The 16,774-nt window shown below is 37.5% G+C and overlaps 1 protein-coding gene and 1 long non-coding RNA gene across 2 annotated transcripts; both read left to right on the forward strand.

Annotated features, from left to right (window-relative positions):
- The first annotated feature begins 494 nt into the window (after positions 1-494).
- Positions 495-6,300, forward strand: LOC107815059 (protein SUPPRESSOR OF K(+) TRANSPORT GROWTH DEFECT 1). The gene is made up of 8 exons (XM_016640570.2): positions 495-1,272; positions 3,602-3,707; positions 4,572-4,770; positions 4,895-4,963; positions 5,037-5,111; positions 5,222-5,320; positions 5,400-5,555; positions 5,926-6,300. Exons 1-8 carry the CDS (start codon positions 798-800, stop codon positions 6,049-6,051), a joined length of 1,305 nt encoding a protein of 434 aa, XP_016496056.1. The 5' UTR covers positions 495-797; the 3' UTR covers positions 6,052-6,300.
- Positions 6,301-8,195: 1,895 nt separating this feature from the next.
- LOC107815058 (uncharacterized) lies at positions 8,196-10,681 on the forward strand. Its single transcript, XR_001654688.2, has 3 exons — positions 8,196-8,546; positions 9,444-9,514; positions 10,448-10,681. It is a non-coding gene; the product is annotated as an uncharacterized LOC107815058 (long non-coding RNA).
- Positions 10,682-16,774: the final 6,093 nt, after the last annotated feature.

Here is a 16,774-nt window from a genome sequence, read left to right on the forward strand (position 1 = left end):
TATTAGGAATATGTAGAATTAAGGAACCCGTAATTATCTTTTTACTTTTTTTTTTTGGGATGAATGAATAAGTGGAAAACAAGAATGCTTATATTTTTACAAAATGTGTTTGGACATTAATTGTGTGATTCCAAGTGAAAGAGCTAAGCATGGAAAAAGAATAAAGCATCCACAGTCTCTCCTACCGTACAAGGTATAACATAATCTTGATATAGTATGACTTAATCTAACAAATTATTTGATACGAATTTGTTGAATAAATCTGCATTACTTTGTAGAAATTTTAAACCAATAGCTTAAAAAGGTTTAACAGTCCTAAATTTGGGAAATTCAGCCCAAGAATACTCCCAACAAATATTTGAAAAGTAATTTTTTTACTATAAAATGGGGCTGATTGCGCTATTCTAGAATGGAAAGGGGTGTCAAATGTAAACTTAGGAAATTACGGGAGCTTTTACACAATAAAAAGACTTAGTTGTTTCGCTGAAACGCAGCCCTACGTGTATCTCACGCTGCTTTCACAAACCTTTCCCAAATTCAATATTCAAACTCACAATTCGATTCTTTCAATCTTCTCCCTTGTACCTCTAACCCACCCGATTTCATATCCAAATCCACCCTCAAACCTTCAGAAATATACAAACAAGTGCACCCCAATCTGCAAAAAGATGCACATAAACTTCTGTATTTTCAATTCTAATCATTCTATTAGTTCCTAGCTTTTCTAATTTCAGAGTTTGAACCTGGCCCACGTTTTCTCTTTCTTCTAATTGGGTTTGTATTGTATATGATCGAAGATGTATAGCAATTTCAAGGAGCAAGCGATCGAGTACGTGAGGCAAGCAGTGCAAGAAGACAACGCTGGTAACTATGCAAAAGCATTCCCTCTTTACATGAACGCTTTGGAGTACTTCAAAACCCATTTAAAGTACGAGAAAAACCCTAAGATTAAGGAAGCGATTACTCAGAAATTTACCGAGTATTTGCGCCGGGCGGAGGAGATCCGAGCTGTGTTGGATGAGGGTGGTACCGGGCCAGGTCCGAATGGAGGGGATGCGGCTGTGGCGACAAGGCCCAAGACGAAGACGAAACCCAAGGATGGAGAAGATGGGGAGGATCCTGAACAGTCCAAGTTGAGGGCTGGGCTTAACTCCGCGATTGTTAGGGAGAAACCTAATATTAAGTGGAATGATGTTGCTGGGTTGGAAAGCGCTAAGCAAGCTTTGCAGGAAGCTGTGATTTTGCCTGTGAAGTTCCCTCAGTTCTTCACCGGTGAGTATTTGCTTTTATTTGGTATATTTGTATGGTTGCCATATTTTCTAGGGGGAAAAATTGATTGGTACTGGTGATTGTATTTCTTAAAATTGATTCTTAAGTAGCTTTAAGTTCAACAATCAATGATCAATCAACTATACCTTAATCCCAAACTAGTTGGGTTTAGGCTATGTGAAAATTCCTATAGATGCTCAACTCGTTTCGAGATCTAATGTCTAGATGATAAGAACTGAGAAAACTAGCTCTCCTTCCAGCTCCAAGACATTCAGATTTTTCCTGAAAATGTTTACATTGCTAGATTTATAGCCTATTGAGTTAGATGAGCTAGATGGATTCATTAGCTCCTAGCGCAGCATATCTGAATTCACTATAGGGTTAAGAGTGACTTGCTTACACTGCTGAATAATCTATAGATTAAGACATTACCAAGGAGCTAATTCGTTCAGAACTCAGTTGGCTGCTTCTATAGTGAAGGCGGAGCATCCTTGGCTCAACATTATAGCATATAACCAAAGAAATCAGGATTAATCCCACTTTTTGTCCCTTTCCTTTCTTAGGTTTGCTAGATAGAAAGAAGGCGAAGAGCGCAATAAGGTAATTGATCCTAGTCAATGTTGGTAGTTTTGCTTCTGCGTGCTGTGACCAGGAAAATAAATTTGGAAATGCTTCTTTAGTAGGACAGTGCTCAATCCAATTGTCATAACAAAATGAGATCTTTCTGTCATCACCAACGAGAGAACCAGTTCTTTCCACAAAACTAGGCCATGTTAGTGATTCTTTTGATGAAGTGGGAGAAAAGAGTTTTTGTAACCAGGGTGGTTGAACCCTCATAGATATTACGTGTCCGCGTGCTTAGAGTAAATAATATAGTTTCTGAAGGGTAGTGAGTTTTCTTTTGAGATCAATAGGTTCAAACTTGGTATGTTGCATGTGTTGAATGATCTTTTCCGCGGAGGTGGGGGCTTAAATGGTTAGGGTTCAATAAAAAAGAGAAAGAGATCTTTTCTAAAATAAAAGGAGTCACCTTTCTCTTTGCATCTCAATTCAATCTATCCGTAGGTTTATAAATGAAGATTCACAGCACCTATTCAGGAGTTAGGGAATTGGCTTGCAATGAATTGTGGTAGGAATCCCGACTTTCCAATAGGGCGGCGGCAAACTGATATGATGCTCACTCACCATGAAGAAATGTAAGATCGAACTGCGCTCATGTATGCCACCAATTAACACCATTTATGATCCTTACCATATTTTTCTTATGACCTTTCACGGCCATTTCCTTTGTGTTGAACCTCCATAGCCATTTCATCGACATGCTATGACATTAATGTGTTCGAGCAGAAATTATCTTCAATGCTTTCTTGGTTATTTGTCCATGTGGATAACTTGCAAATTCTGCACAGTTTAAGCTCAAGCATTGCAGTAATAACAGCTTACTTTGGGTAACATTTTAAGGTTATAAAGAATTTGTAACAGAAGATCCAGAGCACAGGACTTAGCAAGGTGGTTAGACACATTGAATTAATGTATTTGGACTACCTATTCATGCTGATACACTGATTTATAGCTGTTGTATATCGGATCCCAGTTCTCCTCTTATGAGAGGAACTGCTACTTGTTTATTCATGAACAAGAAATATTCTTTCTGCTTGAGGAGGTAAACTTGTGAAGCTATGGGGAACCTTCTGACACTAGGTGTCATGTTTGTACAGTGGATAACTTGCAAATTCTGCAGTTTAATCTCAAACATTGCAGTATCAACAGCTTACTTTGGGTTACATTTTAAGGTTATATAGAATTTGTTACAGAAGATCCAGAGCACAGGACTTAGCAAGGTGGTTAGACAAATTGAATTAATGTATTTGGACTACCTATTCGTGCTGATACACTGATTTATAGCTGTTGTATATCGGATCCCAGTTCTCCTCTTATGAGAGGAACTGCTACTTGTTTATTCATGAACAAGAAATATTCTTTCTGCTTGAGGAGGTAAACTTGTGAAGCTATGGGGAACCTTCTGACACTAGGTGTCATGTTTGTACGTGTAATAGTAACTGCCGGTAAAGCTCATGCGATTCAGTTTGTGATTTCTCTCTGTTTTTTTTTGTCACCGTTTCCTCAAGATCCCCTTCCTCATCATACCCAAAAAGTCAAAACTAGGGATAAAAAAGGTGAAGAACATGTTTTTGCTTTTATTTTTTCTCCTTATAGTAAATTTAGAAGATGTTAATTAGCTCTGCAAAATTTTCCATCATCACCTAACTTTACAAATTTTTTGAGTGCTTTCGTTCATCCTCACCTAAGTGTTTTCTTGCCTTTCTTATAGGCAAGAGGAGGCCATGGAGAGCTTTTCTTTTATATGGTCCTCCTGGGACAGGAAAATCTTACTTGGCCAAAGCTGTTGCTACTGAAGCAGAATCCACTTTTTTCAGGTATTATTCCTCCGATGTGCAATTATTCATATTATTTACTCTCCATTTCGCTGCACACTTGAGCTAAGGATTAGACATTGCTTTTCTCACTGCGGCGCTGAGTCTGTAAAATGCACAGGTTATAGTTTTTCTCTATGTTTTGCTCGGACTCTCCGAAAATATTGTCGGGTGCGTGTCGGATTCTCCAAAAGCATTGTATTATTGGAGAATCCAATACGGGTGTGGCAGTGTTTCAGAGAGTCCGCGCAACATAGGTTATTCTTTAGATTGTTAACGTCATATTCATCTGTCATAAGGACAATTTAAGAACAAGAGAGGAATCGGAATCTCCTCTGCAGGCCAAAATATGTTAAAGAAAGCAAAATCAAAGAATAGGAGTTTCTAGAAGATGCCCACGGGGGGCAAGGAAGGTGAGCTGTTGATGAGGTGGCTCTGATGAGATACATATATAGACGGTTGGATAACTCGAGATATGACAAGTGTATCATCTTGGTGTGTACTATTATTGAAATACTTTTGATTTATAAATAAAGATAAGATGTTCAATAAATTTTTGTCCCAATATTTGCTGTTCTTATATAGCTTCAATGACATGATATCAATGTCTTATGAGATGCTTAATTTCTTAAATAATTTTAGATATGTGTATTGTCTTTGAAAAGTCGGCAGTATCCAATCCGAATAGATTTTTCATCTGTGGTTTTTTTCTTTCCCTCAGAGATATTTTTGATGAAATGCCGACATACGTGAGGAACATGCATGAATTCAGCTGCATTTCTGTTTTTGTCAGCTATTTGCTTATTTTTCTGCTTTCAAGAACTTAGTCTGTAAAGTTGGCAAGTGCCAACTGCTGTTTTTATGCAGTGTCTCATCATCGGATCTCGTTTCCAAGTGGATGGGTGAAAGTGAAAAGCTAGTTTCGAACCTATTCCAAATGGCTCGCGAAAGTGCCCCATCCATTATATTCGTCGATGAAATTGATTCCTTGTGTGGGCAGCGAGGAGAAGGAAATGAAAGTGAAGCTTCTAGACGTATTAAAACAGAACTGCTTGTGCAGATGCAGGTACTTGTTACACTGGGAAAGTAGTGAGTGCTCAATTAACCCCTTCCAGCAACCAGTACAAAACAAGAAATGAAGATCGGTTTGTTAAACAAATATCTTTGGCTTATCTAGTTAGTAATTTCAGGGTGTTGGACACAATGATGATAAAGTTCTTGTTCTTGCGGCAACAAATACACCCTATGCCCTAGATCAGGTAAAGAATGATCTGTGAGATATAATATAGCAGATCGAAATGATCTTTTGCTTACAGAAATTGTCCTCTGCAGGCTATTCGCCGAAGATTTGATAAGCGCATCTACATTCCTCTACCAGATGCGAAGGCACGACAACACATGTTCAAAGTGAGTCCAGTTGTATTTCTGTTTAAAGTAAATTTACGTAAATGTAATCTGATTCTGTTTTTTTAAGAGCTAGACTTATTATTTTCCATTTTGGCTTTTAAACTTTCCAGGTTCATTTAGGGGATACCCCCCATAACTTAAGTGAGAGCGACTTTGAAGACTTGGGCCGTAAAACAGAAGGTTTTTCTGGTTCGGATGTTTCTGTGTGTGTAAGTCTCTCAACCAAAAGGTGGAACCATTCCTCTGGTTTCTTCCTCTAATATAACTGTACTTTATCTTCTTGAACAGGTCAAAGATGTACTCTTTGAACCTGTTCGTAAAACACAAGATGCTATGTTCTTCACCCAGAGATCTGATGGTACATGGATGCCGTGTGGACCGAAACAACCGGGTGCTGTGCAGACAACTATGCAGGAGCTTGATGCTAAAGGACTTGCATCTCAGGTACAATCAGATAATCAGTGGCACAAATAATATTTCATGAGTTTGTTAATCCTTTTGTTTCTTTTCATTGAATTTTAACTGGAATATGTCAAGAACTACTCAGAACTCCTGTTGGACAATCACTATAAATTGTTTTTCATATTACTTTTGGAGGATGCATGAGCTATATAATAATTTTAACTTAATGTGATTAGACATTGTGCTCCCGCTGATCTTTAACCTACATATCAAGGTTTCAATAGGTAGTAAAATAGTAGTTTATGTTTAAATCAACAGATAGATATCTGAGTATGAAGCTCCAATAATTGGTTGTTCTCTCTCTTACAAAAGAATGCGCTAATTAACTGCTTGCTTATTAATGCCTTTGCAGATCATCCCCCCACCCATTTCGAAAACAGACTTTGATAAGGTGCTTGCTCGTCAACGACCAACAGTAAGTAAGTCGGACCTTGATGTGCACGAAAGATTCACCAAGGAGTTTGGAGAAGAAGGTTGAAGAAACTGAGCGGCTATTCCTGCAGTTGCCAAGATTTGTAGTTTACTTGTGTGTTGTGCCTGAAAAACATGATTCAAAGGCTCTTTAAATGGAAAGTTGACTTTGTTTACCCTTTCCTTCTGGGGTGTTTCAGTTTTACACTTCAAAATCTTATTGCAATTCAATTACTTCAGTAATTGTAAGCAACTGCAAGTACCAAAGTTTCTCTGATTTCCTCTTTATCAGTATGTTCATAGTTATTCTGGAAAATCTGAACCTGCCTTTTTATTTTTATTTTTATGATGAATGTCATTGTACTTATCAGAACTTAGAAGTTAAAGGATGCTGCTTTTCCTATGATTTACCAATGAGTTCTCAGGATAAGCTTTCCCTATTCAAATAGCAACAATATATCCAGTGTGATCTTGGGGACGAAAAGCCCAAAATCATACATCATCTATAGCTTTTAGAGTTAAAATAATACATATTCTTTAATATGGTGCACTAATAGTCATTTTTCTTTAGCAAAGTGCAAAGTGGTGCACTCTTAACCACAACCCTAGATACTGTTAGTTTTTTAACGGGACTCACCTCATGTGCCTGTCACATGATTTCTATTTAAAAAAAAAACAGATTTCTCTACAAAAGATCAACATTCTCTTCCTTCTCTGTCCCATTTCTTCCCCCAATTTTCATAACCCTAGTTGGTAATATCCCTTTCTCCACCATCTTTTCAAATAAGAATATAGCTTTAATTGGATAACCATACTGTGAATAAGCTCAAATTGTAATGAATGATTTCGATGAATGAGTATCAATATTATTTTTCATAAAGCAGTTGGCATAAAATTTCTATTTCATTGCAAAATTCTTTGACAAAATGATTCACTTGGCTTAGACAACAGGATATTGGACTATTAAATATTAGATTTCTCTTACTCAATTTTAAGTATCAACTTATACTTTATGGAAAGCTTTTGAAGCATTTCCTGATTATATACTGAATGAAAGATGAATGTTATTGTGGCATAAAAAATGTGGGTGCATTGTACTAATTATAATAAGAAAAAATTCCAGCAGCATCTTTTAGCATTTAGCAACAGTTTACAGCTCTAAAAACCAATAAAAACAGCAACTAATGTCAAGTTTTATCACCAGCCTAAAAAATTAGCAAAAACAACAGTCATTTTTCAGCAAAAGTAAAAGTCAGATTCCAGCACCAACTTCAAAAACAGTAGTACAATTCCAGCACTAGCTTAAAAAAACAACAAAATTCCAACACCAGCTTACAAAACCAGAACAACAATAAAAATTCCCGCACCAGCTTAAAAATCAGCAAACTGAAGAGGTAGTTTCTTCTTGTACAATATTATATTTGCAAGTCCTTTTGTTATGGCCAGGCTTGTGACATATACTACAATCTAGAGACTTTTGCTTTCGTTTCATCTTTGTTCAACTAGCACCAACTTCATCTTGTTCTTTTTTTCGCAACTTTTGCTTTCTTCCTCTCTTACTATTTCTCACAATCTTTGGAGGCAGTGGAGGAACTTTACTTGACTTAGGCCATAGTTGTGGCCCATTCATTGGAAGAATTGAGTTTTCAAATTCTTCTATATGTTTCCACCTTGTAACAATCATGGACATAGTCAAGAATGTTATCCTTCTTAGCCCAAATTGCTGCAATAGCATACTTGCAAGGGATTCCCGTGAGTGTAACGATTCGACTTATCGTTTTAAGAATTAACATCCCGTTCGGTGACTTAAGGTCTCGAAAAATTTTGCAATATGTATTTTGACCCGCGGGTGTGGTCGAGTTTTATTTTCGGAAGATTCAGAATTAAATTGAAAGAACAATTCTTATTTAGAAGTTTAAATGGAAATAGTTGACTGGAGATTTGATGTAACGACCCAAATGACTGTTTTGAGCTCTAGCATGTCGTTCGGCGGTTTGAGGCCTTGAGTAGCTTCACTCCATGTATTATGACTTGTACGCGTAGTCAGAATTTAATTTCGGGAAGTTCGGAATTGATTTGAAAAGAAAATTCTATTTTCGGAAACTTTAAGTTGGAAGAATTGACTAAGGTTTGACTTTTGAATAAAACGACCTAAAAGCAAAAGAATGTGGCGGATTCATCTAGAAAAAGACTAGGAGGAAATAAAAAAAAGAGGGGGAGGACGTGAAAGTAAGGAAAAACAGAAAAAAGAAACGATAAGGAGGGGCTGATTTCTTTGGGGAAAGGGACACGAAAAAGGCACCTAAAAAAAGAAGAAGAAGGAAACAAAAAATGAAAGATACGAAAACAACAAAAGAAAGAGAGTTTGAAATCTCACAATCACTCATCTTCCTCATATTCCTTTTGAACATAAACAATGGCTATATTCTATCCAAATTCAGCTAGGTTGAAATTAATCTATCAAAGCAACATAATGGAGATCGATTTCGTCGGTTGAGTTGATGTCGAGTGGTTGAGGCTGAGATCTAGTCCATAGTAACCTGTGCTTTGTTCGAATTCGAGGTGCAATCACATTCAAGGCAAAATTATATAATACAAAAGTCTTTTCCTTTTTCTACCTTGCTTCAATTTTTACTTCATATATCATAAATTAGTGGTTTAGTTGTTATGTTTCATCACGTTTTGATAATTTTATTTATTTATTTGTTTTGCTTAATTTGTGCTTGTTGTGTGGAATATAAATAATAACGATTTCTGACTTTTTCTTTCTGTTTTTTTTGGGTTTCGTAAGAGTGATATGTGCTTAAATTATTTCTCCTCTATATAATGTTCAGTTCATTCTCTTGTCTATTGTATCAATGCCTTCATGCTTAGCTGCATTGGTATTTTACACTAATTCTCTTATCAGCATGAGTTTGATTAGTTTACTAAGATCATAAATTGGAAGATAGTTTTGGTTATTAAAAATGTGAAGATGAAACTATTTTGGGGTTCTTCTCTTCGTCTTTGATTTCTCATTATCAGTGTGTATGTACTTTATTGGATTTTGTTTAGTTATTTTTTTGAGCTGACCCTTATTGATTTCACATAGTCTTCTATTGAGCTTAGTTTCCAATTATTTTCCGTAGTCCTCCATCTTGGTTTTATTACAAGTGTAATACATGATTTATATATGGATTTAAATATGAAAATTAGTAGAAATTTGAAATTTTGGGAGAAAATATAGAATTTGGTTTTTTTGGATTTTGACCACGAAATTGGACATGAAATTAAGAATAAATTATATATTTGAGTTCGTGGTGTTATGAGTAAAGTTTATCTTCGAATTTTTTTGAAATCCGGGCGCGTGGGCCCGAGGGTTGACTTTGTTGGCTTTTGAGCGAAGCTGGGAATCATTATAAATTGTTAAATTATACGTATTGGGGTATATTTTGATTGATTTGCATGATGTTTGACTAGTTTTGAAGAGACGGGCATCGGGTTGAGGTGTTTGAGTGGTGTTGGATCCGGTTATGGAATTTCGAAGCGAGGTAAGTCTCTTGTCTAATTTTGTGAGGGGGAATTTACCCCATAGGTAATTAAAGTAATAATTGTTTCTAATTATGGGGGCTACGTACGCACGAGGTGACGAGAGTCCGTGCGTAGCTACTATTAATGCTAAAGTCCGGGTAGTTTAGGACACAAAGCATGAATTACTTGTACAAATTATATTCTTTGTTTAATTAATATTATTTGATATATATATATATTGTGTTAATTGTTAGGTAAAAATATTAAAAGATGGAAGTCTCATATGCTCAATTTTCTGTTTAAATTAATTAAATGTTAAAAAGAATTGTTCATCCTCTCGAATTGATCCTATAATAAATATACTCTCCTTCCGGAGGTACATAAGAAAATGTCCTCCTTTCTTGTGGAGTGGACCGAATACCTCGGCAGGATAGATGCATCTATGGATCGCGCCGCACGTCCCTCGGCAGTATACACGACACTCTGGATCGGGCCGTACGACCTCGACAGAAATCGTGCCTAATAATAATAATTATACAATACTTTACTGTTTTTAATTACAGCTTGTGGATTTAATTAATAGATTGAGAATTGTTGCATTTGAAGGAATTTGATTGATAAGTTAGAAACTATTGGAAATTGAAAGAATTAATTATCTCTGCTTGTTAAGAAAATTATGATTATTCCTGTAAATGAGGCTAATTGATAAATTGGAAATTTATTTGAATTCAAGGAATTTAATTATTTTTGCTGGTTCAATAAAAATTATTTTTAACTCTGTGAATCATGTTGATAAAAATATTTCTATTTTTATGTTACTTATTATTATTGACCCTTAGTGAGTGTCAAAGTCGACCATCTCGTCTCTACCTCTTCGAGATTAGGCTTGATACTTACTGGGTACACGTTGTTTTCGTACTCATGCTACACTTGCTGCACATTTTATTATGCAGGTACATATATGCCTAGCTGCCTTGTGGGCGCAGAGGTGTAGTTAGTAATTGTGGGGACATAGGTGAGCTGAATTCTGTATTACGATCAGCAGCCAATAGAGTCTCCTTCAGAGTTATTATATTTTCCTGTCTAATTTGTATACTGGATAGATGCTGTATTTTATTTTTAATTCCTTAGTAAATGCTCATGCACTTGTGACACCGGGTTTTGGGAATGGTTGTGAATTATTTAGAAATTTAGTTGCTAAAAATATTTATCATTTACTCTATGAGTTTTATCTTTATTGTTTCATTGAAGAAATTTTGATTTCAAAAATACTAAAATGGGTAATTAAGTTAATTGATTATGGTTGGCTTACCCGACAGTGGTGTCCGGCGCCATCACGGCCTTAATGGATTTTGGATCGTGACAAATATGGTATCAGAGCACTAGGTTCACTTAGGTCTCACGAGTCATGAGCAAGTCTAGTAGAGTCTTGCGGATCGGTACAGAGACGTCTATGCTTATCTTCGAGAGGCTACAGGGCTGTTAGGAATACTTCCCTTTTTGATTCTTCATCGTGCGATTTGATTCCTTTGAGGCTTATGCCTTCATTTACTTCCTATTCAATCTTATGCGCCGTGAAGTGCTTGTTATAAATTAAGGATCGAGAAAATTATTAATGGTTCTACAGATGCAGTGCATGATGCTTCTCCCTGTGTAATTAATTGGGCTATTGTCGTCGCTTTACGGAAGGTCGCTCTGTTATTTCAAATTAAGTATCAGTACCACCTAAGGTTTTGAGATTTGGCATTGATTGTTATGACGATTCGTGCGCTGTTATCGTACAATGTTATGAAATAGTAAAATGCCTGTCTATGTGTCAGGATAGTAAACGACTTGAAAGAAGGTTTTTCTCAGTACATGATTAAGAGGTTCCATGTTTTATTTTCAGCGGAGAAAAGGCAATCAGACTATAAATGTTCAGGTTTGGGGTTGATGGAGTAACGAAGCTTGATATTTTCGAGTGTGGTAGAGTTCTCAATTGTGATGTGATGTCATCAAATGCGTTAAGGTTCGCCGGTATTATAGTCTTCTTCAACTCGCCTTCACGGCGGGGTATTAGGAATTGGTGTAGGAGGAGCAATTGTTAGAGATCGCGGTGTGCAGTAGTTCAGGATAGAGGCGGTGTTCCTAGTATTGATGTCTCGAGAAGGATGATCCTCGAAATGGTTTAAAGTTGGTAACGATCTATTGGTTCAATTGCTACAGAGACGGGTTTTGAATTAAGGTAACAACTGGGCAGCGAAGGATGAGGAAGGACATGTTGAAGGTGTCTTGTGGTGGTTAGGTTCCGAGAAGGACAAGTGTAATAAAACAGAAGTCGAGTAGTTGCTTAAAGGAGAAGGTTTGACCAAAGTGAGAGAGTGGCAAGGTAGCATATGGATTACGTGGTAGGATAATTACACGTCTTGAGGAAAGTTTGGAGTGATTTGGGATTTAGGATGGACAGTGACTAGGTCTACGGACTTAAGTTGTAATATTAGCTGCTATATTGAGGAAGATTAGATACAACTGGAGGGAGTTGCTTAATATGAAGAGGGATGCAACATGACTTTGGGTTAGAATGTATCATCGCACCTTTAGTTAAGGTCATCAGGAAGTGAATCGACTGGTAAAGCTGGTGAACGAGCATGGGCTCAGGTTATTTTATTGGTTTCGTGGTAATAATACTCGGTGCAGCATTGTTGGAGGATGTCAGCATGTAATTTCCATATGTGGGATATCTCATGTGAGCGGGTTAGCAGTTGCGTGGTGTTGATGGAGCTTCTACGAAACATTTTACTTGTTACCCGGTAAGAGGTCGAATAGGTGATTATGGCTAATGGTTCAGAATGTTCGGGGAATGCTTAACAAAACGAATTTTGAGAATTTGGCGGTTAACAACGCGGGATCATGGTAAATGAGGAGGAGGAATAGTTGTGGGCTCGATATTATGTGGTGGTATCTTAAAGCTAAGTGGGAGAGCCCCACCGTCTACAATTGGATTGCATGGTTATCTATTTATAAGGTTTCTGGTTATCGGTGTATTGGTGGGTCATTTCAACTAAGGAAAGAAAACATCAGTGGTAATTTGAGCAAAGGATTTGGGAAATGTGTGCCATATTTGGCCTTATCTATTCATGTTCAGGCTTTGGGAAGACTCATAGTCTATGCTTCATGTTGATGTGATGTACGAGGAAGGTGATTCGGTCGGATGCTTCTTCTTCGAGAGAGTGTTCAACTGCTAGTAGAGCCTTGGAGTTGATTTAATTCGGGACCAAGTCGGAATGGGTGAATCTCAATAATAGTCCTAGTGGATTCAAAACGTTACAGTGTGGTGCCTAAGGATTTCGAGCCTGTAGTATGGTTAAGTATCAAGCTTTTGCAACAGATTTTGAAAAGGGTTTGGGGTGTTCTATGTTATCTTCGGTCAGCGGTGTAGCATTGAAGTAAACAGAAGGAAATAACTTCGGATTCATAAAAGAAGGATCAGAATGGGTGTACCAGTTAAAGATGTAAAGTGCGCACAAGGAGGGATATGAGATGATTAATGGGTTTTGAAACAGCGTGGTCTCGTGAAATAAGGTCACTCGAGATGAGTGCGGATTTGAGTTCGTGATATAATGAATGAGACTATTATTATTTCTAAGGCAAGTTGAGAATACATTGAGAAAAGACGGGTCGGCTAACAATGGTTGAATTGGCATGATGGTGCCAATGAGCAGTTCCTTCAGAGCATTGAGTTATGCATGTAATTTGTGGCGGTACGTGCGAGGCTTGACGACCGCCGTAATTGATTTTATTTGGAGGAATTCAAGTATTATGGCATGTTATGTGTAGAGGGATACCGGAAGAGTTATGGTGGTTTAGACTACTACTTAAGGCTGGTAATATCTGCGGATAGGGGAATTCGGTCATGTGTTGCAATGGTTCTCTTGAAATGAGTTAAGTAGAAGGTTTCTATATGATGAAGTGTTTACCCTATTAGTGGTTCGGGAGTTATGATTGAATTCTTATACTCCTGCGCATTTGCGTGATTAAGTGCACTAAGTAGCATGGGATTCGAAAGTTGAGGATTCAAGATTTCGGTTCGGTGTTGACAAGGATATCCTGAGCTAGGATGAACAGGAAAAAGGATTTATATATTTAAAGTAAGATGGTATTGTTTTCGGCGTCACCTAAGGTCGATGTCAGGTGTAAGAGACCTTGTGTATTGACTTATGGATCCTTGAAAGTTTATTAGCCTAGTACGGTGCGATCAGAATTGTCTTGAGTTATATGGATGGATTTAAAAATTAATATGTGCTTTATATCAAGCCGGATATGTTCATTTCAGCATAACGCTCCTTATGGAGGAGTATTCGGACGTTGGAAGTCGTTTCGTCGTCGGCTATTTCATGTAATACTATATTGTGCCATGTGAGTTGTGAAGCGGCTTGATAAATTTCTTATGTATTGAGGTTCCGCATAGCGATGGTGCTATGTGAGCAGGATGACTCTCGAGATTCAAATCATATATCACACCTTAGTTGTGCTTGAGTTTTGTAGCGTATGGCGTTGTCGGTCCTCCCAGGGATGGTATCATGCAGTTAGCGTGCTTGTGTCCGATATTCAGATATTTTGTAGTAATGACCATTCTAGCTCGGTAAGTATTTCCTTATAGATTCTTTTTTTGTGCGGATCGGGTGGCACGCCGCCACGGGTATGTTGTTTGGATCGGGTTGCACACCGCAACAGTGAGATGTTGAATACGGTTACATATATTTGTTTCTTTGTATTTTGTTTCTCATTTACTGAAGACAGTTCATAGCGTCTGTTCGACTGTTTTATTTGTTATGTGGGCTGGGTAGTTCCTTTTTAGAGTTGGTTTTTCTTTATATATCATATTCGAGTTATGGCTTGTCGGCACATTGATGGTGTCATATGAGATTTTGGTCAGTGATTGAGATAGCTTATTGCCTGAAAAACTTGTACTGGGTGAGACGAGGTTATTGGTTAATGGTTCCTGTTAAAGAGCAAATATCGTGATTCAGTTCAAAATACGGTAATGGTTCCTGTCAGGAGGAGACTCTAGGATTTGTTGATTCGGCAGGTGGTTATGAGTTTCTACACATCTCGTTCGTCGTGGCAGCATTGAAGATTTGGAACCGGGCTCATAGGTGTTATGAGGTGTGCTTCGAACGCCGGGTCAGTGAAGTTCGAGCTGTTGTGCTTGGAAGAGGTTGCCTTGGGAAAATGATTTATGTGATGTATTTTGTGATGTTAGCCTGAGTGCATGATTGTGTGTGGAATCAGCATATGGAGATTTGCACTATGTTCGTGCTTTAGAATAAGGTCTTGTAAAGAAATTCAGAAGTTGGAATTTAGTTCTAAAGCTGGTTAGCTAAGGTTATATGTAGGATTTCCAGTCTGGCTCGAGCTAATGTGTGCAACTGGATTGTGGTAGCACGGGCAGGTGCACGAGGTATTTAACAGTGATTTTGGACAACTCCGGAGTAGTTCTTAGCACGTTCGAGGACGAACGTATGTTTAAGTGGGAGAGAATGTAACGACCCGAATGGCTATTTTGAGCTCTAGCGCGTCGTTCGGCGGTTTGAGGTCTTGAGTAGCTTCACTCCATGTTTTATGACTTGTACGTGTAGTCGGAATTTAATTTTGGAAAGTTCATAATTGATTTGAAAAGAAAATTCTAATTTCGGAAGCTTTAAGTTGGAAGAATTGACTAAGGTTTGACTTTTGAATAAAATGACCTAAAAGCAAAAGAATGTGGCCGATTCATCTAAAAAAAAGACTAGGAGGAAATAAAAAAAAGAGGGGGAGGACGTGAAAGTAAAGAAAAACAGAAAAAAGAAACGATAAGGAGGGGCTGATTTCTTTGGGGAAAGGGACACGAAAAAGGCACCTAAAAAAAGAAGAAGAAGGAAACAAAAAATGAAAGATAAGAAAACAACAAAAGAAAGAGAGCTTGAAATCTCACAATCACTCATCTTCCTCATATTCCTTTTGAACATAAACAATGGCTATATTCTATCCAAATTCAGCTGGGTTGAAATTAATCTATCAAAAGCAACGTAATGGAGATCGATTTCATCGGTTGAGTTGATGTCGAGTGGTTGAGGCTGAGATCTGGTCCGTAGAAACCTGTGCTTTATTCGAATTCGAGGTGCAATCACATTCAAGGCAAAATTATATAATACAAAGGTCTTTTCCTTTTTCTGCCTTGCTTCAATTTTTACTTCATATATCATAAATTAATGGTTTATTTGTTATGTTTCATAATGTTTTGATAATTTTATTTATTTATTTATTTATTTATTTGTTTTGCTTAATTTGTGCTTGTTGTGTGGAATATAAATAATAACGATTTTTGACTTTTTCTTTCTGTTTTTTTGTGTTTCGTAAGAGTGATATGTGCTTAAATTCTTTCTCCTCTATATAATGTTCAGTTCATTCTCTTGTCTACTCTATCAATGCCTTTGTAACGGCCCGGCCGGTCGTTTTGACTATTACAATCCCGTTCCCCCATTTACTGCTCAAATTGTGAATTACAGTTGTTATTTGGCTTGCCGGGGTAATTGGTTTGGGTTTGGTGAGTTTTTGAAATGATTTAGAGTGCTTAGTTCTAAGGTTTAGAATTTAAGTTGAAAAGGTTGACCGGATGTTAACTTATGTGTAACGACCCTGGAGAAATTTTGCTAAGGAAATTAAGGTTTGGTGGTGCCGAGGTAGATCAATTAGTACAAGGCTCAGACTTTTTGGGTTGAACAATGCACCGATGTGTAAAGAAAAATTTTGTCGGAAAAAAGGTCATTTCTGCGACCACTATGCGGTCGCAGAATCACTCTGCGGACCGCATAATGGTCACAAAGTGGATCAGGAGAGGGGCAAGATTTGAGGAAAATCTCCGGTGCACTATGCGAACGCAGGCCTATTTTGCGGTGCATTATGCAACCACAGAACAAGTATGCAGGCTGCATAATGACCGCAGGCTGGGTCAGTAACGCCTAGCTTTTGAGGCCAAATTATGCAGCGGATATGCGGACCACATACCTGTTATGTGACCGCATATGCGATCACATAACTGCGTCGGAGCTTCCATTCTTTCTAATTTTTGACCCAACCCAACTTCAATTTATAGCCTTGAAGCTCATTTTTGAGCCAAAATCTGATATTTTAGAGAGAGGTGAGAGCATTTTAGTGAGAGAAAGTGAAGACTTAGTCATTTATCCATCAATTCTTGTTCAAGGTTTGAAGATTCTACAAGGATCTTGCTAGGGCTTCAAAGAGGTAAGAATTTCTTTTCT

This window comes from Nicotiana tabacum, chromosome 22 (assembly GCF_000715075.1).
Source record: "Nicotiana tabacum cultivar K326 chromosome 22, ASM71507v2, whole genome shotgun sequence".
Taxonomy (NCBI): Eukaryota; Viridiplantae; Streptophyta; class Magnoliopsida; order Solanales; family Solanaceae; genus Nicotiana; species Nicotiana tabacum.